This window comes from Hemiscyllium ocellatum, chromosome 1, assembly GCF_020745735.1.
Source record: "Hemiscyllium ocellatum isolate sHemOce1 chromosome 1, sHemOce1.pat.X.cur, whole genome shotgun sequence".
In the NCBI taxonomy this organism is placed as follows: Eukaryota; Metazoa; Chordata; class Chondrichthyes; order Orectolobiformes; family Hemiscylliidae; genus Hemiscyllium; species Hemiscyllium ocellatum.
This window is the reverse complement of record NC_083401.1, coordinates 75,483,354-75,508,472: the sequence shown is the minus strand read 5'-3', so window position 1 is coordinate 75,508,472 and position 25,119 is coordinate 75,483,354. Positions and strand designations below refer to the sequence as shown.

The 25,119-nt window shown below is 41.0% G+C and overlaps 1 protein-coding gene across 3 annotated transcripts in view; it reads right to left on the bottom strand.

Moving 5' to 3' along the window:
- snx18a (sorting nexin 18a) overlaps positions 1 to 25,119 on the bottom strand; it is a 185,707-nt gene that overhangs the window by 59,442 nt on the left and 101,146 nt on the right. Inside the window, exon 2 of one of the 3 annotated variants that reach the window (XM_060822891.1) lies at positions 11,524 to 11,592. The exons of the other annotated variants lie outside the window; for them this stretch is intronic. Coding sequence (XP_060678874.1) covers positions 11,582 to 11,592 — 11 coding nt within the window. The 3' untranslated portion in view covers positions 11,524 to 11,581. Of the gene's footprint in view, positions 1 to 11,523; positions 11,593 to 25,119 lie in introns of those variants that run through there. 3 annotated transcript variants of the gene reach the window in all.

Here is a 25,119-nt window from a genome sequence, read left to right as displayed (position 1 = left end):
AAACACCCCTTGGCACAAAGGTAAAATCAAACACAGGGTCTTATAGGAGAGAAAAAGATGGCAGCGTGGAACAGCCTCTTCTATGTCGCTGTTTGTTGGACCAGCAGTCTCAAACTGTGCTAAAACAAACCAAACCAGAGAAAAGCTGGACTGGGTGAACTGGCCACTCCCCTTTCATTGCACAAGTATTTTTTTTAAACTTGAAAGCCTTTTTCTTGAGGTAGTATCTGTTAACTATGATCAAGCTGGTCCAAAAATCCTTCAAACGTAGACTTTTCAGAGTCTGTGTCTTTTATGACCTATCTGACAAAAAAAGCCAAGGACAGCATAACCTAGTTAAAGAAGCAGCATCATTACAGTCTGGAGACCTGTGACCAACCATGTGCCACAAGGATTGGTGCTGGGTCCATTGCTTTTCATCATTTATATAAATGATTTGGATGTGAACATAGGAGATATGGTTAGTAAGTTCGCAGATGACATCAAAATAGGATGAGCCAAGGGTTGGCAGATGGAGTTTAATTTAGATAAATGTGAGGTGCTGCATTTTGGAAAGGCAAATCAGGGCAGGGCTTATACACTTAATGGTATGGTCCTGGGGAGTGGTGCTGAATAAAGAGACTTTGGAGTGCACGTTCATAATTCCTTGAATGTTGAGTCACAGGTAGATAAGATAGTGAAGAAGATGTTTGGTATACTTTCCTTTATTGGTCACTGCATTGAGTATGAGTTGGGAGGTCATGTTATGGCTATACAGGACAGTGGTTAGGTTACTTTTGGAAAACTGTGTGCAATTCTGGTCTCCCTGCAATAGAAAGGATGTTGTGAAACTTGAAGGGATGAGAAATATTTGTAAGAATGTTGCCAGGTTTAGAGGATTTGAGTTATAGGGGAAGGCTGAATAGGCTGGCACTATTTTCCCTGGAGCATCGGAGGCTGAGGGGTGACCTTATAGAGGTTTATGAAATCACAAGGGCATGGATAGGTAAATAGACAAAGTCTTTTCCCAGGGATGGGGGTGTCCAGGACTAGAGGGCATAGACTTAGGATGAGAAGGGAAAGATATAAAAGGGACCCAAGGGGCAACTTTTTCACACAGAGGGTGGTGCGTGTATGGAATGAGCTGTCAGAGGAAGTGGTGGAGGCTGGTACAATTACAACATTTAAAAGGCACCTGGATGGGTATATGAATAGGAAGAGTTTAGAACAAAATGAGCCAAATGCTGGCAAAAAGGACTAGGTTACTTTAGGATAGCTGGTTGGCATGGACGAGTTGGACTGAAGGTTCTGCTTCTGTGTTGTACAACTCTATGACTCTAAAGCTTTGTATCTGTCTTCACTAGAGAAGACATAACAAACATTCCATAAAAGTAGAGGGCCTTAGGGATTTATATTAATTAAAATATAGTTCTGGAAGAATTAATTAAACTAAAAGCTGACACATCCCTTGGATCGGATAACCTACATCTTGAAATTTTGGAAATGTGGTTACAGAGATAGACCTTGGATTCTAAATTAGTCTCAATGGATTAGAAGAGAGCAAATGTAACTTTCAGGATTTCATATGTTTTAATCAAGTCACCTCTCACTCTTCTAACTTCAGCAGATACAAACCTAGCCTATCTAATCTTTCTTCTTTTGACAGTCCACTCATTTCATGTACTATTCCAGAAAACCTTTACTGAAGTGTGTCCAATGCACTTACATCCTTCTTTAAATAAGGAGACCAATGCTGTACATTGTATTCTGAATTTGGACTCACAGTAGTGCACTACATAACTGAAGCATAGCATCCCTACTGATATATTCAATTCCTTTTGCAATTAATTATAACATTTGATTAATTTAACTACTTGCTAAACCTGCATACTAGCCTATTTTAATTCATGCACAGAATCCAACAATGGCCACTGCAGGAAATGAGCTCAGCTCTGTAAAAGACTGAATGATGCAGAGGGGGTAAAAAATGAGGTCTGCAGATGCTGGAGATCACAGTTGAAAATGTGTTGCTGGTTAAAGCACAGCAGGTCAGGCAGCATCCAAGGAATAGGAAATTCGACGTTTCGGGCATAAGCCCTTCATCAGGAATGAGGAGAGTGTGCCAAGCAGGCTAAGATAAAAGGTAGGGAAGAGGGACTTGGGGGAGGGGCGATGGAGATGTGATAGGTGGAAGGAGGTCAAGGTGAGGGTGATAAGCCGGAGTGGGGTGGGGGCGGAGAGGTCAGTAAGGAGATTGCAGGTTAGGAGGGCGGTGCTGAGTTGAGGGAACCGACTGAGACAAGGTGGGGGAGGGGAAATGAGGAAACTGGAGAAATCTGAGTTCATCCCTTGTGGTTGGAGGGTTCCCAGGCGGAAGATAAGGCGCTCCTCCTCCAGCCGTCGTGTTGTTATGTTTTGCCGGTGGAGGAGTCCAAGGACCTGCATGTCCTCGGTGGAGTGGGAGGGAGAGTTAAAGTGTTGAGCCACGGGGTGGTTGGGTTGGTTGGTCCGGGCGTCCCTGAGGTGTTCTCTGAAGCATTCCGCAAGTAAGCAGCCCGTCTCCCCAATATAGAGGAGGCCACATCGGGTGCAGCGGATGCAATAGATGATGTGTGTGGAGGTACAGGTGAACTTGTGGCGGATATGGAAGGATCCCTTGGGGCCTTGGAGGGAAGTGAGGGAGGGGGTCTCAGCCGTGACTGGCAGTGAAGACAACTAGGAGGAGGCCAATAAATACTCAGCAATGAAGGAGGGTATTCCTCTTCTGGGATTATGAAGGCATAAGGCTGCTAAGTACGATTGTTGGATTGTCTGAGCACAAGGAGGTGCTGCTGTGGCGATATCCCTAGGCTTGGAATCCTGAGACATATTGCTCAGGGATGCAGGCATTTGAATCCTCCCATGACAGATGGTGAAACTTCAATTCAATAAAGATAATCTTGTCTAATGGTGACCATTTAACCAAATTTGATTGTTGTAAAAGCTCATCTGGTTCACTAATGTCCTTTAGGAGAGGAAATCTGCTGTCCTTACCTGGTCTGACATAGCCTACATGTGATTCTGGACCAACAGTGATATAGTTGACTCTCAATGATCTTCTGGTCAAGTAGGAATAAGCAAAAGTATAGGTCTAGCCAGTGATGTCTCATGAAATAATTTTCAAACATGGTGTTTGGGTTAACATTTAGCACAGATGGGGATTGGTTAGCTAACTTGGTGCAGAGACTATTGATGAATGGGTCATTTTCAGGTTGGCAAGATTTACCAATTGGAATGACACAACTATTTATGATCTGTGTCAGTTACTTGGATGAAAGGTCAAAATGTATCCTGATGACACAAAGACAGGTGGAAGAATAAGCTGTGGAGAAAACATAATAAATCTGCAAGGGGATATAAGTAAATTAAGTGAGTGGGCAAAAGTTTTGAATGATGTTCACATTGCCAAGAAGAATTGAAAAACAGTATTATTTAAATCACAGAACTCTGTGGTACAGAGGCATTTAGGTGTCTTGGTATATGAAACACAAAAAGGTTATATGCAGAGAAAGCAAGTAGAAGGCAAATGGAATATTGTTAGTTATTGTGAGGAAAATAAAATATAGAAGTAGGGAAGTTTTGCTCCAGTTGAGCAGGGGATCATGAGACCACTTTAGGAGTACTTTTGATTTCCTTACTTAGAGAGGACAATACAAGATTAGAAACAGTTTGGAGAAGATTGACTTGACTGAATCCTGCAATAAAGGAGTTGCCACATGAGGAAAGATCAGACAAACTGCCCTGTACTCATTGTAGTTTAGAATCATAAGAGATTAACTTGTTGTAACATGTAAGATCCTGAGGGGACTTGACAGGGTGGATAATGAGATGATGTTTCTCCTTGTGGGAGAGGCTAGAATAAGGGGAATGGTTTAAAAGTAAGGCCTCTCCTGATTGAGACTGAGATGATGGCAGTTTTGCTTTCCTCAGGGATTTATGATCGTCGAATCCTCTTACCATAGACCAATAAAAGCTGAGTTTTTAAAATTTTAAAACTGAGTTACATAGATCTTGTTTGCCAATGGAGTGAAAGAGTATAGGAAATAGGCAAGAGTGCAATCAGATTATATGCTTATCAACTGGCAATGTAGATTTGAGGGGGGAAAATGGCCTACTGTTGTTCCTAATTTGTACACTTGTGTGTTCATAAATGCAAAAAAGTTATGTTGAATATTTATAAAACCTTAGTTTAGCCTCAACTAGAGAATTACATCCAGTTCTAGAAGTCATACTTTATGAAGGATGTAATTGTATTAGAGAAGTATCGAGAAGATTCATGAGAATAGTTCCAGGGATAAGGAACTGGAGTCACATGGACAGAATGGAGAAGCTAGGACTGTTCTCCTTGAGGAAGAGAAGGAATGCAGGAGATTTGGTCGAGGTGTTCAAAATCATGAGCTGCCTGGACAAACCAGACATTATCGTTAAAGTTATTGGCAAAAGAAACAACGCTATAAAAATAAAATCTTTTACGCAGCAAATGGTTTGAGTATGGAATACAGTTCCTGTGAGTGTACTGGAGGCAAATTGATTTGAGGATTCAAAAGAGAATCTGATCATTTTCTGAAAAGAAAGAAAATTGCAGGGCTATGAACAAAAAGCAGGAGGGTGGCTGGTGGTGAACTCCTCTTGCAGTATAATGGCACAAAGATGCAAAGCTGAATGGCCTCCCACTGTGCTTTCATTATCCTATGGCTGTATGTGTGGTTACTGCTCAATTCACATTAACATTGTCTACAGTTAACCAGAACTAACTATAACAAAGAAAAAAGTAATTTAGTGAATAAAGAGGCAAATATCGTTATTAAGACAAATCATAAGCCTATCAATTGATCAGCTGTCTTCAAATAAGTTAAACTTTGCCAGAATCTTTGAAAGATTTTCTGGGACTATACTCATTACACAGTACAGACTGTTTGCTAATAAGTCAAAGTTAGAGGTGGGGTACATGAGCTTAGAACTGGCTCATAAGAAAGGGCATTAAAAAAAAATTGTCTGACACTTTCAACCATTGCGTTGCATTATCAAATTACTTTTCTGTTGGAGAAGCCTTGAAAATCTGAAGTTTTACATTTTAGAGTAAATGCTGTTAATCAGAAATTCAGAAGGACTTTCCAGGCCATGGAACCTGCAGATATTGTAGAGAATTTGTTTAACATTCCCTTCTTTCAATAAATAGCTGTTTCTGTCTTGTTAGTAGGAATGATCTCGTTAAACTATTTATGCACAATATAGTTAGTTTCCATAATGGATGGTTTGAATTATATTCGGCATGAGAGATTTCTTTTAATTCTTTTGAATTGTACCATTTTTGCCAAATGACTCATTGCACACCATACTGAACTGTTTTAATATCCAACTTCACAATATTTTTTCAACTAGCAACAAATTCTCAACAATTTGCATTATTTAAATAGTAAAATACAAGCATCCTCCATATTTGGAGTGTCTTACAAAGTTCCACACGCGTGACATGAAAACAGACCATTCAGTTCAACCATGCTGGCCATAATCCCGAATTAAGCTAGTCCCACCTGCCTGCGCTTAGCCCACATCCCTCCAAATATTTCTTATTCATGAACTTATCCAAATGTTTCTTAAATGTTGTAACTGTACCCACATCCATCACTTCCTCTGGAAGTTCATTCCACACACAAACCACACTCTGTGTAAAAAGGTTACCCCCATGTCTTTTTTAAAATCTTTCTCCTCTCACTTTAAAAATATGTCCCCTAGTTTTGAACTCCCCCACCCTGGGGAAACAACCTTGACTATTCACCCCATCCATGCCCCTCATGATCTGATAAGCCTTTATAAGGTCACCTCTCAGCCTTCTTTTCGCTCCAGTGAAAAAATGTGCTGTATGACTCTACGACTATGATTATGACTATGGCATTTAAAACCTTTAACTAGAATCATTGTTTAACTTAAAGGGAAGATCAGTTTATTTGATTATTCTACTGTTGCTCTAACATTAAGAAAACCAATCATCATAAAGTCAGCAAATACCTGTTTCTCACTCATATGGAAATCCATCATGGCACAGCAGCACTTCATAGAATGAGACATTACCATTATTTTGTGTGATGTTTCTTGGTTGCAGCAATTCAAAATCAACATACTGCTTTGCTATCCTCTCTAGGACGAATTCCAATGCAATTATTTCTGTTTCAACTACGCCCTGTCACAAAACTTTCCAAGCTCCAGCAGCCTTCTGTTTAATATGATTGCTCCCAATCTCGTTTCTCACACACACTGACAAAATGATGAACTCTTAACAAAGACAACAGTGGATTCCAACTGAGGTCACAGCTTCTGTCCTTCCTTATTCCTTTTCATGTTTCCATTATTACTGATATCTTTGATCATCCTTTCATTGGAACATTTAAACAATCTTTCAGCCTGATCTGCCATTCATTTTTATTTGTACCGCAGTTCCTTTATCTGCCTTTACCCCACATCTCTTGACATAGCCACCTATCAAAGGAATTATCAATCTCCATCTTGTAAGTATCAATTTACTCAGCCTTCAAGATTTTTAGATTTTCACCACCTTCTATGTAAATAAGTGCTAGTTTTATCACACAGAAATTCACAAATGATCTAAATCTAACATTAGATTTCTTTCCTTTTGTCCTGTACCTTCTGTATTGAATCCTTTGATAATCCTTCAATTAGGCCATGGGCTTAGTGCTGAAAAGTGGGACGAGGTTTAGTGTATTTTTGATAGTATAGACGGATGGGCTGAAGGACATCTTCTGTACTGTATGATTCTATTGATCACCACTCAACCTTCTAATCTAATGAAAAGCTGAGGGTCCAGCATAGTCACAACCCTGGAAAAACTATTTGTTACATTCCACCAATCAGAGCATTACATTCATCTCTAGCCTGTTTCCAATCTGATAACCATGTCACACAAAATTACCCCCATCCCATACACTTTTGTGTGCTTAAAAATGACAAGTGCAGCATTGTGTTTTACATTTCAGGACTTTCCCAACATTTGAACTTAAACTAATTGTCAGCAATTATGTAATTTCTCCTGACTATCCTTTTGAAATAATTTGCAATTTCCTGGTGAAGGATACACTTGCTCTACTCCAGTGAAGCAATTAATCTTCATGGATAACTCTTCTCTCTGTCCCTCTCTATCTTTCTTGATGTAATTCACTCCTGTTTGAAATATGATACTACAGCTACATAATCCTTTGTCCGAAATCCAAAAATTTCCCAAATCAAAAATATGTTCGTGAAGTGTGGAGCATTATTTTGGCGAGCAAACAGGTGACCCAACTCCACACCCACTTAAACCATGTCACTCAGACATGACGTGTCTGTGCGGCCCAGTACTGGCAGGCATTGATTGTGTCTCAGCACTTGTACAATTCACAAGTGCACCTGCTGTTAGGTAATTTTCTTTTCACTGTGAAAATGTCATTGATTACAAAATTCGAACAATTCCAAATTTCGAAAAACAACTGGCCCCAAGGATTTCGGATAAAGGGTTGTGTACCTTAGATGCCTCAGCTGTGATATCTAATTTTTATTTCCTCATGAGGGCTCTATCTCTCCCCTAACATTGGGATCAAACTCCTCTGCACTGCTCTCTCACCGCTAACCACCAGAGTCCCGGCTACAATTGGAAGGTACATTTCCAAAAATTCCCACTGCCTCAAGTCGTGATAATCCTGAAGGTGTACCTGCCCATAGTTCCTTTTCAACCAATTGTTAACACTCTAGCTCATGGTTTGTCCACTTCTGGGAAAACATCAAGCAGTCTCTCTCAGCTGTTCAGATAACTTTCCAAATGTCAGACCTTTTTAATCAGTTAACTTGCATAAAATCTTCAAGAGCTCCTGTCTCCTTTTCAGCTAAATAGGAAAATCTGTCATGTTTCTAAGAGTGAGTTATTTCTTCTTTTCTCAGGAATTCCTGTGTTCCTCTTTCTGTCTCTGTCTGCTTTCTCTTTATATCCACATCCGTGCACTAAAATATGCAGCCCACAGCTCTTTGGCTTCTGTCTCCTCTGTATCTGTACCTGTACTTCTCTTTTGCGTCTGCCAGTCTTGTGGCTTCTTTCTTAAGCTCATTCTTGTTTCTCCTACTTCCACGCTGAGTCTCCGGGTTCCAGTGAATAGTATTTCTTATTATCCAAGAAAATTCCAGATCATTCTTTTACAATTCATCTTTTTTACAATTGATGCAAACTCAAAATTCATTTTCAAGTATTTTTAACAACAGTGACAGATTCCCCAATATTTAAGAAAGTATATATTTTCCTCATAGCAATGCTCCTTGGTCAACTTCACCATTGTCCTGTATTATGGGAGCAAGACTTTGCTACTTTTAGACTTCATCTCCCTTGCAATAAAGACAAACATCCATTAGCTGCCCAAATTATGCTGTACCTGCATGCTAACCTTCTTACAAATAATGATGAAGAACACTCTGATCTTTTCTATAAAGTTACCAGATACAGCAGTAATTCTGAGGATTGGGAGGTTTATAGATTACAAAAATGGAGATCCAAGAAACTGATAAGGGAGAATAAAACATGAATTCAATCTACCACAAAACATCCTAACTGATTGTAAAAGCTTCAATTGGTACTTAAAAAAACGTTTGGCTAAAATGTATGTGGGTCCATTACAAGCAGTCAGAATTTATAATGGGGACTAGAGAAATGGCAGATAAGTTAAATGATTATGTTATGTCTGTTTTGAATAAAGATGTCAGAAATCTTGCAAAACTAAAGATCCAAGAGACTAGTGAGAATTAGGAGTTAATGAAAAATTAACATTAGTGAGATAATTGACCTTGAGAAATTAGTGGGACTGAATGTTAATAAATCCCAGGACCTGACGGTCTACAACCCAAAGTTTGAAGGAGGTACCAATAGAGATGGTCAATGAATTGGTGATTATCTTCAAGTTTCTGTAGGTACTGAAATGATTCCAGTGAATTGGAAAGCAGCAAATGCTAGCTCACTACTTAAAAAGGGAAGGATAGAGAAAACAATGAACTACAGGCACGTTAGCCTCACATCAATAGTAGGGAAATGCTGGAATTGCTTATAAAGGATGGGATCATTCATCTCAGCTCCAGGACATCTCTGCAGGACTTCCTCAGGGTAATGTCCTATGCCCATGTAGATTATCTACTTTAGTAGGAAAAACAGATGTGCAGATTATGGTAAGAGGTTAAATAGTGGATACGTACAAAGGGACCTGAGTATCTTTGTTGATAAGTTGACAAAGGCTAATATGTGCATATAGGAAGCTAGGAGGAAGCGAAGAGAATGCTTGCCTTTATTATGAGAAGATTTGAGTACAGGAACAGTGAAGTCTTGTACTGCTGCCTCACAGTGCCTGCGACCCCGGTTCAATCCTCGAGTGACTGTCTGTCTGGAGTTTGCACACTCTCCCCGTGTCTGTGTGGATTTGCTCCGGTTTCCTCCCACAATCTAAAGATGTGCAGGTTAGGTGAATTGGCCATGCTAAATTGCCCATAGTTTTTCAGGGATGTATAGTGTTCAGGATGCAGGATGTTAGGGGTAAATGTAGAGCATGTAGAGTGAGGATATGGTAGGATAGGTCTGGGTGGGTTACTCTTTGGAGGGTCAGTGCGGATCTGTTGGGCCCACCCTGTAGGGATCCTATTGGAGCTTGGTTTGATCATATCTGGAGTACTGTGAGCAGTTTTAGACTGCTCATCTAAGGAAATATATTATTGGCATAGAGTGAGTACAACAAAAATTCAGGATCCCAGGATGGCAGGACTGTACTTTGAAAAGAGACTGGGCAAATTGGGCTTGTATTCTGTAGAGTTTTGAAGAATAGTGATCTCATTGATACATACAAAATACTTAAAGGGATGTAAAGCGTAGATGCAGATTGGATATTTCTCCTGTTTGAGGAAGTATGCAACCAGGAAACAACAATTTAAAAATAAAAGTGATGTCATTTAGGACCAAGATGAGAAGTTTTTTTTCCCAAGGATTGTGAAACTTTGGAATTCCCTACCACAGAGGGCTATGGAGGTTCCATCCTTAAGTATGTTTAAGGTATAGATTAATAAATTTCTGATTACTAGTGATGTACAGGACTATGCAGAAGGTGGGGGTAAAATGTATTGAAGTATTTAATCAGCTGTGATTTTGAATGATGTGATAACATGACGGGTTGAACGGCCTTTTCCTTTTCCTATGTTCTGTACCATTGTACTCTGCACTCTTTCTCTTCACATATTATCTTTTGCTTTCATATTCTTCTCAAAGTGGATAACCTCACATTTCCCAACATTGTCCTCCATTTGCCAAAATATAACTATCTGTCTCATCCCTATTCACAACTTTCTATCTCTGCCCATGACCAAACCTGAAGTTCCTAATCAAAGGAGTGTGACTACATCCTGGAACAAGGTGTCCAAATAACTTTCCCCATCCCTGATAAATTGCTGCGTCCAATACTCAGACTCTAGCCCAGGAACTTTGAACAAAATCTCTTCGAGCTGAGGACACTAAATGCAAGTGCAGTTGCCCTAGACCATACTAGTACGTTTCATCTCGCACATGCTATGGCTACAACACACCATCTGCCTTGCCATATATATTGTACTTGGTTTAACTAGTTAGAATTTTAAGTTTGAAAATATCACTCAACTGTTATTCATAGACATGTCAAGATGCTTTACTATGATCAACTATAAACATAATACAGTAATTTGATCTTCTCAGCACTGGCTTAAACTAGTTCCTCAGTCCAGACAGAGCAATAAATGAAACCACCAAGCACATACCTGCATACCCAGTTAATGCCTCTAGACTTCAGTTCTCAGGTTTCACTATCACTCATTCCATCTCTCAGTCTGCTTTATTCTGTCAAAGTGTCTCTTCTATCACTCAGCATATGCAGAGTTGACTATCCAGCTGTCTTCTATCAAGTTTGTTGTTATGCAACCTGCACACGTAATTTCACATTCTCTGGAAGTGCAAAATTTTCTTTAATGTTATGTCAGTAAAATTATAAGCTTTCCTCTTCATCAATTCCAATATGCTTCTGCCTTCCACTAACCTCCATTCCTTTGTGCTGTATCCAACGCTGCGTAGCTTTGTCATTTTTTTTTCATCCAAGCTCTTTCCTTACATTCATTTTGTCACTAAAGTATGAGGTGATGGCTAGGTAAAAACAATGACTGCAGATGCTGGAAACCAGATTCTGGATCAGTGGTGCTGGAAGAGCACAGCAGTTCAGGCAGCATCCGAGGAGCAGCGAAATCGCTGTGCCTGAAGTGCAGTGTTCTTCCAGCACCACTAATCCAGAATTAGGTGATGGCTGACAATTTTGGAATCAAACCTCAGCCTCAGTCAGCTTCTTCAGGGAAGAAAGAAACAAGTTAGACAAAGATTTGTTGTAAGAAAAGGAAATATTATAATGCATTCCATTCATTTTCCATCTTCCTGTGGTCCTTTGTATTCAGCAAAAACTCTCCAAATCACTGTGCCAGATCAAACATTCCAAGTCAGACATAAGAACAGAAATCACTGGAAACTTGTAATAGGTCAGGCAGCATCTATGGAGAGAGAAATATAGAGTTAACAATTCAGCCAAATAAAATTTTATCAGAACCAGATGTTACAGATGAGTGTTCATCTATTCTAGTCTGAAAAAAAGGAACATGAATGTGAAATGTTAATGTTACATCTCTCTCACCACAGATCCAACCTGGCATTCTAAGTTGCAAAACTTCCTGTTCTTACTTAAGGTTTCCAGCATCTGCAGGTTTTTGCAATCTGAACCAGACATTGTTCACTTCCAAAATCCTACTTTGGCTCATACTATCTATCTTCCTTAATAGTCCAACTATACATTAACTTAACTTTGAAGGAACGGCATTCAACATTGTTAAGTATTATACTGCCATGGACATACCTGAACGACCTTTAAATGAACAATGAAAACAATGGTCTAAACAACTGCTAATATTTCATCAGTCTTGATTAGGTTGGAAACATTTATTGTGCTATTATCCTGCAGTCATAGTAATTAATCTTTCTGAATTGGGACCCATGAAATACATACTTGTCACTAGTATGAGACTATAATGACGCAAGGCTTAGGATAACATCCAGAGAAGTAAGTAAGTAACATCCAGAGAAGTAAGAAAGCATCCAGAGATGTACGGTTGAGTTCTAACCTACTCAACCTCTCTTCATAGCTAGCACCTTCCATACCAGGCAACATCCCCATAAATCTTCTCTGCACCCTCTCCAAAGCGTCCAAACCTTTTGGTAATGTGATGACCAGAACTGTACACAGTATTCTAAATGCGGCCGAACCAATGTCTTGTACAATTTTAACATGACCTGCCAGCTCTTATACTCAATACCCCATCCAATGAAGCATACTATATGCTTCTTGACCACTCTATCTACCTGTGCAGCAACCTTCAGGATGCAATGGACCTGCACTCCCAGGTCTCTCTGCCCGTCAACTTTTCCCAAGGCTCTTCCATTCACTCTAGAATTAGACTTGCCTAAATGCATCACCTCACATTTGTCTGGATTGAAAGTCCCTTATGCTTTCTGCTGCTCCACCAATCTTTGTGTCATCTGCAAACTTGCTGATCATACCAACAGTGCCCTCTTCTAGACCATTTATGTATATTACAAACAACGGTGGCCCCAATACTGACCCCTGTGGAACACTGGTCACCTTTTTCCATTTCAAGAAACTTCCTTCAACTACTGTTCTCTGTCTCCTGTTGCTCAACCAGTTCTTTATCCATCTAGCTAGAACATTCTGCACACCATGTGACTTCACTTTCTCTATTAGTCTACAATGGGGAACCTTATCAAATACCTTACTAAAGTCCATGCATATGACATCAACAGCCCTTCTTTCATCTAACAATTTGGCCACTTCCTCGAAGAAATCTATTAAGTTGGTACGGCATGACCTCCCCCCCACAAAACCATGTTGCCTATCACTGATAAGCTCATTCTTTTCTAAATATAAATAGATCCTATCTCTCAGTACCCTCTCCAGCAACTTCCCCACTACCAACCTCAGGCTCACTGGTCTGTAGTTACCCGGAATATCCCTACTACCCTTCTTGTGCAAGGAAACAACATGAGCAACCCTCCAGTCCTCCAGCACCTCACCTGTATTTAAGGATGCCGCAAAGATATCTGTCAGGGCCCAAGCTATTTCCTCTCTCACCTCTCTCAGCAACCTGGGATAGATCCCATCCAGTCCTGGGGATTTGTCCACTTTAATAACCTCTAGCATACCCAACACATCTTCCCTACTTATGCCAACGTGATCCAGACTAATCAAGCTTTTATCTCTAATCTCAAGATTCATCATGTTCCTCTCCTCAGTGAACACTGATGCAAAGTAATCATTCAGAATCTCACTCATTCTCTCAGATTCGGCACACAGCCTTCCTTCATTATATTTTAGTGGACCAATCCCTCCTCTAGTTACCCACTTCCTTCTTATATAAGAATAAAATGCTTTGGGATTTTCCTTAATTCTGCTTGCTATTTCAGGACCCCTTTTAGCCCACTTGATTCTTTGTTTAAGACTTGTCCTACTCTTCCGATATTCCTCCAGGAATATCTGTTCTTAACTGCCTAGACCTTATTTACACTTTCCTTTTCCTCTTGGCTAGTTGTATAATTTCTCCTGTCATTCACGGTTCACGAATCTTGCCCTTCCTATCCTTTGCCTTCAACAGGACATGCCTATCCTGCACTACCGTTAACCTATCTTTGAAAGTGTCCCACATCTCAAATAGCTGTGTCCAATCCACATTTCCCAGCTCCTGCCTAATTTTGATACAATTGGCCTTGGCCCAGTTTAGTACTTTTCCCTTAGGACCACTCTCTTCTTTATCTACGAGTATTCTAAAATTTACAGAATTGTGGTCACTGTTCCCAAAGAAATCCCCCAACACAACTTCTACCACTTGTCCTGGTGCGTGCCCAGTACCAGGTCCAATATGGCCCCTTCCCTTGTCGGACTATTGACATACTGGTCTAGAAAACTCTCCTGGATGCTTTGTACAAATTCTACTCCATCCAGACCTCAGACGCTAAGTAAATCCCAGTCAATGTTGGGAAAATTAAAATCTCCCATCACCACTACCTTATTGCTTCTACATCTATTCATAATCTGTTTACCTATTTGCTCTTCTACCTCACTCTCACTGTTGGGAGGTCTGTAATACAGCCCCAACAATGTAACTGCACCCTTCTTATTTCTCAACTCCACCCATAATGCCTCACTACCCAAGACCTCATAGTGTCCTCCTTTGGCACAGCCGTGATATCATCCCTGACCAGCAGTGCAACTCTACCCCCTCTTTTACTTCCCTCCCTGTCCTGTCTGAAGTGTCTATATCCTGGAACACTTAGTTGCCAATCATCATGCCCTTTCTTCAACCAAGTCTCTGTGATGGCAATAATGTCATACTCCCAGGCACCAATCCAAGCCCTAAGTTCATCTGCCTTACACACTATACTCCTTGCATTAAAGTAGATACACTTCAGGCCTCCAGTTCTTTTGCACTCACCTGCTCTCTGCCTATTCTTCCCTTTATTAATGTTATCTTCATAATTCTTACAGTTTCCAATCTCTACCTCGCTGCCTACTTGTTTTCTCTTCTGGTTCCCAGACCCCTACCACATTAGTTTAAACACCCCCTCCCCCAACAGCAATAGCAAAAACTCCCCGAAGGACATTGGTTCCGGTCTGGTTCAGATGTAGACCGTCCATTTTGTAATAGTCCCACTTTCCCCAGAACCGGTCCCAATGTCCAACAAATCTGAACCCCTCCCTCCTACACCATCTTTCAAGTCATGTGTTCATCCTGCCTATTTTTTCATTTCTACGCTGGCTTGCACGTGGCACTGTAGTAATCCCGAGATCACTACCTTTGAGATCCTCCTCTTTAACTTCTCTCCTAGTTCCCTGAATTCCTCTTTCAGAATCTCAGCTCACTACCACCTTCTCGAAGACAGCAAGGGATGGGCAATAATTGCTGGCCCAGCAAACAATACTCATGTCCATGAGTGAATAAAAATTATATGCTAAATTTAAAACAGAACTTGATTTTCTTAGCCAAAAGTATTGGGAGTTATAGGGTAGAGATGGGTACCAGGAGATGTGTTGCAGATTATCCAGGATCTCAATAAATTATGAAACACACGCAATGAGGGTAAATAGCTGACTCCCCTTCCTATTGTCCCCATCATATTTTTCAGAACCATAGGCAATCTGCTATGCAATCGATCAATTTCTGTGGATATTCTGCACTTTGCTTCTACAGCTGCTTTATTAGTTTTATTTAACATGACTATTACTGTCACACAGGAATTAAGCACACACGGTATGGTTAAAGAAACCCGTCTGGAATTTCCATCAAAGAGTTGGGAGTGGTGGGGTGGGGAGGGGAGCTCCTGATCGACTGATGGAACTTCAGTGGAAGATTGTCCAGGATAGTAGGCTCACCAACTTTAAGGGCATTTAAATGGTCATTGGATAAACATATGGATGATAAAGAAATAGTGTAGGTTAGATGGGCTTCAGACTGGTTTTCACAGGTCAGCGCAACATTGAGGGCCGAAGGGCCTGTACTGCGCTGTAGTGTTCTATGTTCTCTAATTGGTACAACACTTGAAAACAGATGCGTGAGATGTGGATTTCAGCTAAATCTTAGGGCAATGGATTAGAAACACCCTATGGAAAATCAATTCTGAACTGTTTTTAGAAATGTGATTAGCTTCATTGAGAACACAATACCAGGTTCTAGGATGAATAAGCAAATGGTTAGAAAACTTGCAACTTTCAACTAAATTCACTTTTTTGCAACATTACTTGCCTTTAGCTGATCTGTTTTCTATGAACTAACCTTATGCAGTTGGACAAAGTTCAAAATCACACAATACCAGGTTATAGCCCAACAGGTTTATTTGGAAGCACTAGCTTTGGGAGCGCTGCTCCTTCATCAGGTGGTTGTGGAGCAGGACCATACGACACAGAATTTATAGCAAAAGGTTACAGTGTCATACAGTGATATATTGAACAAACCTAGATTGTTAAGTCTTTTAGAATGGGTTGCAGTTTTTGGTTCATTAATATGTAAATCCCAGAACTTTTTTAAAGACACTTTCTCATGATAACTTAAGGTTTATAGCAAAAGGTGACATCTCAGCTCAGACAATGCGTGAGGTCAGAGTCTGTCTGTATCCCAACCTTAAGTCAGACTGGTTTAATTTCCAAAGTGGAATTTACAAAATATTATATGTATTGACTGCCTGCAGATTGTGCATTTTTTGAGCAAATATAATTCTGCATATGCAAATTCACCCCATAGACTTATATTTGTGTGTGCGAGCATAAGACAGAGAGAGACTGTGCATGTGAGTGTGTGCATGTGAGTATGAGTGCATGTGAGAGAGTGCACGTTTGAGTGTGAGAAAGCTTGGTAAATTGTGTGTGTGGGTGTGATAGAGTATAAGCCTGTGAAAGGATGTGTACGTGGGTGTGACTGTGGGGGGTGGATGTGTGTATGTGTATGAGCTGCAAATGTGTTGCTGGTCAAAGCACAGCAGGTTAGGCAGCATCTCAGGAATAGAGAATTCGACGTTTCGAGCATAAGCCCTTCATCAGGAATACCACTATTACCTGTGGGGACACCACCCACCGTGTATGCGGTAGGGGTACTTATGTAACTTGGCCAACGTTATCTATCTCATACGCTACAAGAAAGGATGCCCTGAGGCATGATATATTGGTGATACCAAGCAGACACTACAACAACGGATGAATGGACATCATGTAACAATCTCCAGACAGAAGTGTTCCCTCGCAGTTAGGGAACACTTCAGTAGTCAGGGACATTCGACCTTGGATCTTCAGGTGACAATCCTTCAAGGCGGACTTCGGGATTCGCAGTAACATAGATTCGCCGACCAGAGGTCAATAGCCAAGTTTGGTACCAATGAGTATGGCCTTAACCGGGACTTTGGGTTCATGTCACACTACAGTTGACCTCACTACACCAAACACTGTCTCTCTCCCTCTCTCGCATGTGCACACACACCTACATACTCACTCACTTACCCAGACCCTCTCTCATACACATGCTCTCTCATACACACACAAATATACCCTCACACTCATAGCCACACACACATCCTTTCACAGGCTTATACTCCATTACATCCCCACACACATTTTACCAAGCTTTCGCACACACAAACAACACTTTCTCACACTCACATGCACACACTCACTCTCTCTCTTTCTCATGCATACACACACACACACACACACACACACACACACATATAAGTCTATTTGTATTTGCAGATTACATTCTATTTTGCTCAAAAAATGCACAATATACAGGCAGTCAATGCAGGCAATGAATCCATTTAATATTTTGTAAATTCCACTTTGGAAATAGAACCAGTCTGACTCAAGATTGGGATACAGTCAGACACTGATCTCACACCTTTAATGTATTATCTGAGCTGAGATGTCACCTTTTGTTGTGTATGAGAGAGAACATGTGTAAGAGAAAAGGTTTGGGTGAGTGTGTAAGTATATAAGCTGAAAAACAACATCGTGTTCTTCACAGCCTGAAACACATTATCGATGAGGCCGAGCATCTCGCCAAGACCCTCTCTATGCCTCGACTTCTCGCATTTAAACAACCGCCAAACCTTAAACAGATGACTGCTCTCAGCAACTCCCCAGCCTTCAGGATAACATCGACCACGACACCATACAACCCTGTCATGGCAACCACGGCAAGGCGTGTCAGAGTGTTGACACAGATACCACTATTACCTGTGGGGACACCACCCACCGTGTATGCGGTAGGGGTACTCATGTAACTTGGCCAACGTTATCTATCTCATACGCTACAAGAAAGGATGCCCTGAGGCATGATATATTGGTGATACCAAGCAGACACTACAACAACGGATGAATGGACATCATGTAACAATCTCCAGACAGAAGTGTTCCCTCGCAGTTAGGGAACACTTCAGTAGTCAGGGACATTCGACCTTGGATCTTCAGGTGACAATCCTTCAAGGCGGACTTCGGGATTCGCAGTAACATAGATTCGCCGACCAGAGGTCAATAGCCAAGTTTGGTACCAATGAGTATGGCCTTAACCGGGACTTTGGGTTCATGTCACACTACAGTTGACCTCACTACACCAAACACTGTCTCTCTCCCTCTCTCGCATGTGCACACACACCTACATACTCACTCACTTACCCAGACCCTCTCTCATACACATGCTCTCTCATACACACACAAATATACCCTCACACTCATAGCCACACACACATCCTTTCACAGGCTTATACTCCATTACATCCCCACACACATTTTACCAAGCTTTCGCACACACAAACAACACTTTCTCACACTCACATGCACACACTCACTCTCTCTCTTTCTCATGCATACACACACACACACACACACACACATATAAGTCTATTTGTATTTGCAGATTACATTCTATTTTGCTCAAAAAATGCACAATATACAGGCAGTCAATGCAGGCAATGAATCCATTTAATATTTTGTAAATTCCACTTTGGAAATAGAACCAGTCTGACTCAAGATTGGGATACAGTCAGACACTGATCTCACACCTTTAATGTATTATCTGAGCTGAGATGTCACCTTTTGTTATAAAACCTTAAGTTATTGTGAGAAGGTGACTTAAAATAAGTTCTGGGATTTACATATTAATGAACTGAAGCCTGCAACCCATCCTGAAACATGAAAGACTTAACAATCTAGGTTTGTTCAATATATCACCATATGACACTGTAATCTTTTGCTATAAATTCTGTGTTGTATAGTCCTGCTCCACAACTACCTGATGAAGGAGCAGCGCTCTGAAAGCTTGTGATTCCAAATAAACCTGTTGGACTACAACCTGGTGTTGTGTGATTTTTAACTTTGTACACCCCAGTCCAACATTGGCTCCTTCACATCACACTTACACACTTGTACTGGATAGAGGAAGTCACTTCCTATGTAGACTTCTTTCAGAAAGGTTCATGACAATAGTTTCCTTTTGGAAATGTGAGAGTGAGAAGCACGGGACATTGCACGTTAGGACATCCCAAACTTTAATGTAAAGACAATGTGAAAGCCAACCCCAGACCTTGCCAGCTAGATCCCAATACATGGGAAAACAAACAATCTTGCAAAGACCCTGGTCTCTGTCATTCAGGTGATTTTAACATTTGAGAAAAGAATCAAGTGCCTTCAGGCTAAGTGAGCGGGACACAAAAACATTGCCTCCATTCATCCTTCAACTTTGTGTATTTGCATTCAGTTGTACAATTCAAGAGTTGGTCCCACATCACAAATGATATAACATTAGCCTAGACTGTAGAACGGTCTTCTTTTGCTAAACACTCAGCCAATGAAAGAAACCATCAATGCCCACTAGCTGGTTTGAAAGCACTAGTGTTTGATACTAGATACTGACACTTTTCTGATGCATAGTCATCTCACATCTTTCTCACACAGTTCACTTGAACCAATGATCCCACACAATTCTTTTCTTATAGTGTTAGAGAGAGATTGATGCAGTAACATTTACTACTTACAGCTGTCTTAAAAAATGGAAATAACTATTTTCCCCTGTTAATGCACTTCCTCTAACTTTCTTCCTCTGCACCCCTTCACTTTATTTCTGATTTCAATTTCCCTTTTCACTGACCACTACTCTTTTTAAATTCCAGTAAACCAACTCCAACATCTATTGCTATGGGAACAACCCACTAATGCAGAGAAGCCATTTGTTGGCAAGATGTAGTTTAAAATAACTTCTACACATAGCAAAGTTCACCAGTACTGATGCTATTTTGTTGATTTCTTCAGAAAAATGCATGACAGCCAGGTTAGCAGCCATGATTTTGACTACACCGAGTCTGGATGCACTAGTATCTAAAGAATTTAAATTTTTGCAACTATTAGTTTAATGATGACTCTGCTTTGAATGATAAGAGCATTACTTCACTTATTTTGCAGCTTCACCACTTCAGAGGTTTTGATGACAGGATGTAGCAATGCAACAAAAGCCTATTATAGAACATAGATGCCTCATAGCACTCAGCATGGTGCACTTACCCATCGAGCTTTCCAATAGCAATATAATCAGGTTTCTGGCTAGGGTGTCTCTATTATGGGATATTTGATTCATGGCCCAAGGGGTGGAGGGAGGAGTTGTTTCAATCAGCTGTCTCCATTATGGGCTGAACTCCAGCTGACTGAATGCAGAGTAATGGAAAACTGACCTATATCATGGAGAACTGGCTCGAGACCATTTAACTCTCTAGCTTAAAACAAGCTACTTCTCATTGACCAGCCTTCAGGGAGGAAGAAAGTTTCAAAATAAAGTTAGTGAAAACAAACACGTTTTACTCAACTTTGCTTTGAAAACTCATAAGGGAATATTGTGGAATTATTCAGGAAGGCAGAATGTACATTATCTTCTCAAATGCAGTTTCATACTCATAATCCACTTAACATTGCTACTAAAAGTATTCTTAACAGAATGAGATGCTGATTTTGTATTTTCTAGCATTTTATTTCAGTCATCACATGATCATGTCTTGATTTAGTCCAAAAGGGCTGAACCTTGATTTTGCTTTCCAGACATCTGCTCCTTTTCAAATTACACAGGAAACAGCTGATTCATAATAGTTCTGTCAGTTACAGCTCTGCTGGCTTGTTTTTTCCTCCTCAGAAATTAAAGTTTAAGCTGATGTTGCTTTTGTTCATTCATGCAAACCTGTTATTAGAAGTTGTGTTGGAGCTACTACAGGGACCTCTGCAAAAAAGACACATCTCTCTAGATTAACATCTTTATATTTAAGCAGTTTCTCCTATAACTGCAGTGCAATTGCATACTTTTAGTAAAGGACTAGCATAGGAATGGGATCTAATATGTCTAACAGGTCATCCTCACCTGCATGCCTTCATTGCTTATCCTGAGAGTCTTTCCCTTACAAAATGTATTTCACTGTATCTTGCAAAACTTAGTAGGCTGCACAATAGTATATCAGCCGCTATTTGATTAGCTGTGAAGGCTTTGCATTCCTGGCTGAGCCACCACATTCTAACCTCCATAAATTTGATTTGGAGATGCCGTTGTTGGACTGGGGTGACCACCATTGCACTATACACGCACACACACGCGCACACACACACACACACACACACAGGCACTCCTATACACACATACACACGGACACATATATACACAGACGCACACACAGACACCCACACACACCCTTACAGACACACACACTCCCACACTCACACATGCACCCCCTCACAGACTTAAGACACTTTACATTCACTACAAACACACACATACACTTTCTCACACTCACAACCCCCAACCCAGACAGACATACACACACAAAGACCGACATGCACACATATATTTTGTGGGGTGAATTTGTACTTGCAGGGTTACATTGTACTTTGCTCAAAAACTGCATGCATTCATGTAAAACTGTTATCTCACTTTTTAGATTAGAATTAATCTAAACATTATGGCATAGACAGGGAATACAGGGGGCCAACACCTTCAACATATTATCTGGCTATCACCCATTGTTAACAGCTAACCTGAGAATGCAACTTTTTAAAAAAAGGTTTTGTGATTTACACATGAAAGAAGTGAAACTATCATGGTATTCAAACAGATGAAAGACTTAACAGACAATCAATTTTTCAATGTATAATTTCAGTTACATCACACTGTAAATTTTTGCTATGAATTCTGTGTGTTAGGATTGAGCCCTCCACTCTCACCTGATGAAGGAGCAACACTCCGAAAGCTAGCGTGCTTCCAATTAAACCTGTTGGACCATAACCTGGTGTTGTGTGATTTTTAACTATAAATTTGAGATTGTCTAATGCTCTGTTACTCATGCCTTTAACTCACACCAAGTTGTGTCCTCCTGTTATCTATTTTGCTCACAGATCTGTGCTGATTTTCAGTCAAGCAACATCTTGTGTCTAAAATTCTCAACCTTGTTTTCAAATCCCTCAATGCCATCACCTTTCCTATCTCCACCAGCCCCACAAATCTCTAAAATACCTACCCTCCTCTAGCTTATCTCTCCATGCTTCAGGTTCACTGCCTTTATTCCTGATGAAGGGCTTTTGCCCGAAACATCCATTTTGCTGCTCCTCGGATGCTGCCTGAACTGCTGTGGCCTTGCAGCACCACTAATCCAGAATCTGGTTTCCAGCATCTGCAGTCATTGAGTTTACCTTCTTCTGATTCAGACCTCTTGTGCATCCCATTTTTAATCAATTCACCATTGGTGGCTGTGCCTTCAGTTGCCTCAGTCCAATGCTCTGGAAATCTCTTTCTTTTTTGCTCCACCTCCCGAGCTAACATTTTCACCTTTAAGACATTCCTAAAAACTTAACTATTGCAAGACATTGACATCGGCTGCAGCACAGAAGGGAATTTCTAGCATGTGATCTCTGAGGTTATTTTAATTCATTCATAGGATATGGACATCAGATTTAGATTTTAGATTTAGATTTTATTGTCATGTGTACTCAAGTACAGAAATATGGGAGTACAGTGAAAAGTGTACAATATCACCACACATGGCATTTTCTGAGGTATCAAGGTGCAAAAAACTTAGGTACAAAATATTAAGAGAAAAGAAAGTTGAAAAGTTAAACATTACTTCATAAAATAGCAGAAAAATAAAGAAATAAGGTAATATTTAATATTAAAGTCTTTTGTGGTTTAAACTAGGAAAATAAAAGATTAAGTTAAAGTTCTGCCTTTGAGAGTCCTCTGCTTATCTCGCTCCCTGGGAGAACTCTGCTGTTTGTTCCTGCCTCTGCTGTCACAGCTCCTGTTGTTGCTGAATTTCCTGTCTCTTCATCTCCACAGTACCTCAGGAACATTCCCGGGTAGAATCCACTTGTATACCAAGCTGAGAAACCACTATGAGCTGTTGAGACACCTGCTGGCAAACTGCTGAGAGACCAGCTGGCACACTACTGAGAGACCAGGCCGGGATCTGCCATAGACCAGGCCAAGAGCCGTCATCGCTGAGAGAGGCTGGAACCCCACCACGAGCCACCAAGAGACCGGGCCAGGACCTGCCAAAGAGCCACCGAGAGACCGGGCCAACACCTACCATGAGCCACCCAGAGACCGGCTCGCATACTACCAAGAGACTGGGCTGAGAGCCATCGACAGACCAGGCCACAACATGCCAATGAGTCACCAAGAGACCAGGCTGGGACCTGCCACAGACCAGGCCAACAGCCGCCACCACTGAGAGAAGCTGGAACCCACCATCATCCACCGAGAGATTAGATTCCCTACAGTGCCCACCCTCCCCCCCCTTTCAGCCCAACAAGTCCACACCGACCCTCTGAAGAGCAACCCACCCAAACCCATTCAGCTACTCCCTACTAATGTACCTATCACTATGGGCAATTTAGCTTGGTCAATTCACAAATCTTTGGACTGTGGGAGGAAACCGGAACACCCGGAGGAAACCCACGCAGACACAAGAAGAATGTGCAAACTCCACGCCAATATCACCCTGAGGCTGGAATCGAACCCGGGTCCCTGGCGCTGCGAGACAACAGTGCTAACCACTGAGCCACTGAGAGACCATGCCAAAACCTGCCATGAGCCGCCCAGAGACCAGCTGGCATACTACTGAGAGACCAGGTTGACAGCCACTGACACATCAGGCCAGGACCTGCCACGAGCCCGCTGAGGGTCAATAGCCAAGCCAGTACTTATTACACATTCCTAATTGCCCAGAAGGCAGTTGAGAGTCGACCACATTGCCATTAGCCACATGGCTTAAGGATGGCAGATTTCCATCTCTAAAGGATATTAGTAAACCACATGTGTCGTTGTTTTTATGATCATAATCCCAGACTGAACTCAAATTCCACCAACTGGCATAGCAGGATTTGAACTTGGGACCCCAGGACATTACCTGAGTTAATGGTCTAGTGATAATACCACTTTGTCATCATCTCTCCCTGTCACCTGATAACATAACCAAAAGCTGAGTTTGGACTTGCAAGAAAACCCTCAGCAAGAAGACAGTTCTCAGGCAAGATACTGTGCTGGGATTGACTGTACTAAGGCACTCAGCCCCAAACAGGATGCTATTAACCACACAACTTGAGAGCCAGAACTGTGTGATTGCTGATTGGGCAGATTTAACAGAGAGATGAAATGGTCAATGATCTTTTTGACTCTGCAGCTGAAGTCACAAACCAACTGAAGCTGGAAACAGTTCAATGCTCATTCACCAAGCAGTGTCCTGCTAAGGTAACTGCAATGAAATAAAAACAGACTGTAATTGAAACCTGAGGGCCTTAACAGGGGCATTTGAAGGCTGTTCAGAGCATGCAAGAGCAGCTGCAAAAGTTAAGTAACGAATCAGCACATTGTAAGTCAGGATGAGTATTGAGAAGATGGAGTATAATCGGTTCCTTTATAAGACATACAATTTTACAAGTTGATCTGAAATCATTGTCAGGCTAGCTAGTACCATCAAGATTTGACCACATGATTTCTCCTGGGCCAGTGCCAATGGCTGATACATATAAGGTGCTGGCTGAAAAAAAATGCCATATATACTTGAGTAAAAGTCGATCTCATATAAAAGTGAAACACTATTTTTGGACAAAAAGTCTTAAATTTTCCACATAGCGAGTGTAAAAGTTGACCTTAGTTCTTCACAGATAACAGATCAACATTCGTGGGTCAAGGAACTATCTTGTACAAAAATGTTACAATGAGGAAATGAATGTCTTTTTCGTGCTATTATGTGTTTTGATTTACAATTCACACAACGCTAGGCCATAGATTTCTTAAGTTCATGATCGAATGAGCACTATAATTAATATAAACCGAGCAAGTGGCCACAATTAGAGAAAAACATTCCTGAGTGGCTACTTGAAAGTCATCAAAATGGAAAATGTGTTCGCGTGAAGCCATCCGAAACCATGCAAGAAATGAATGAAAGAA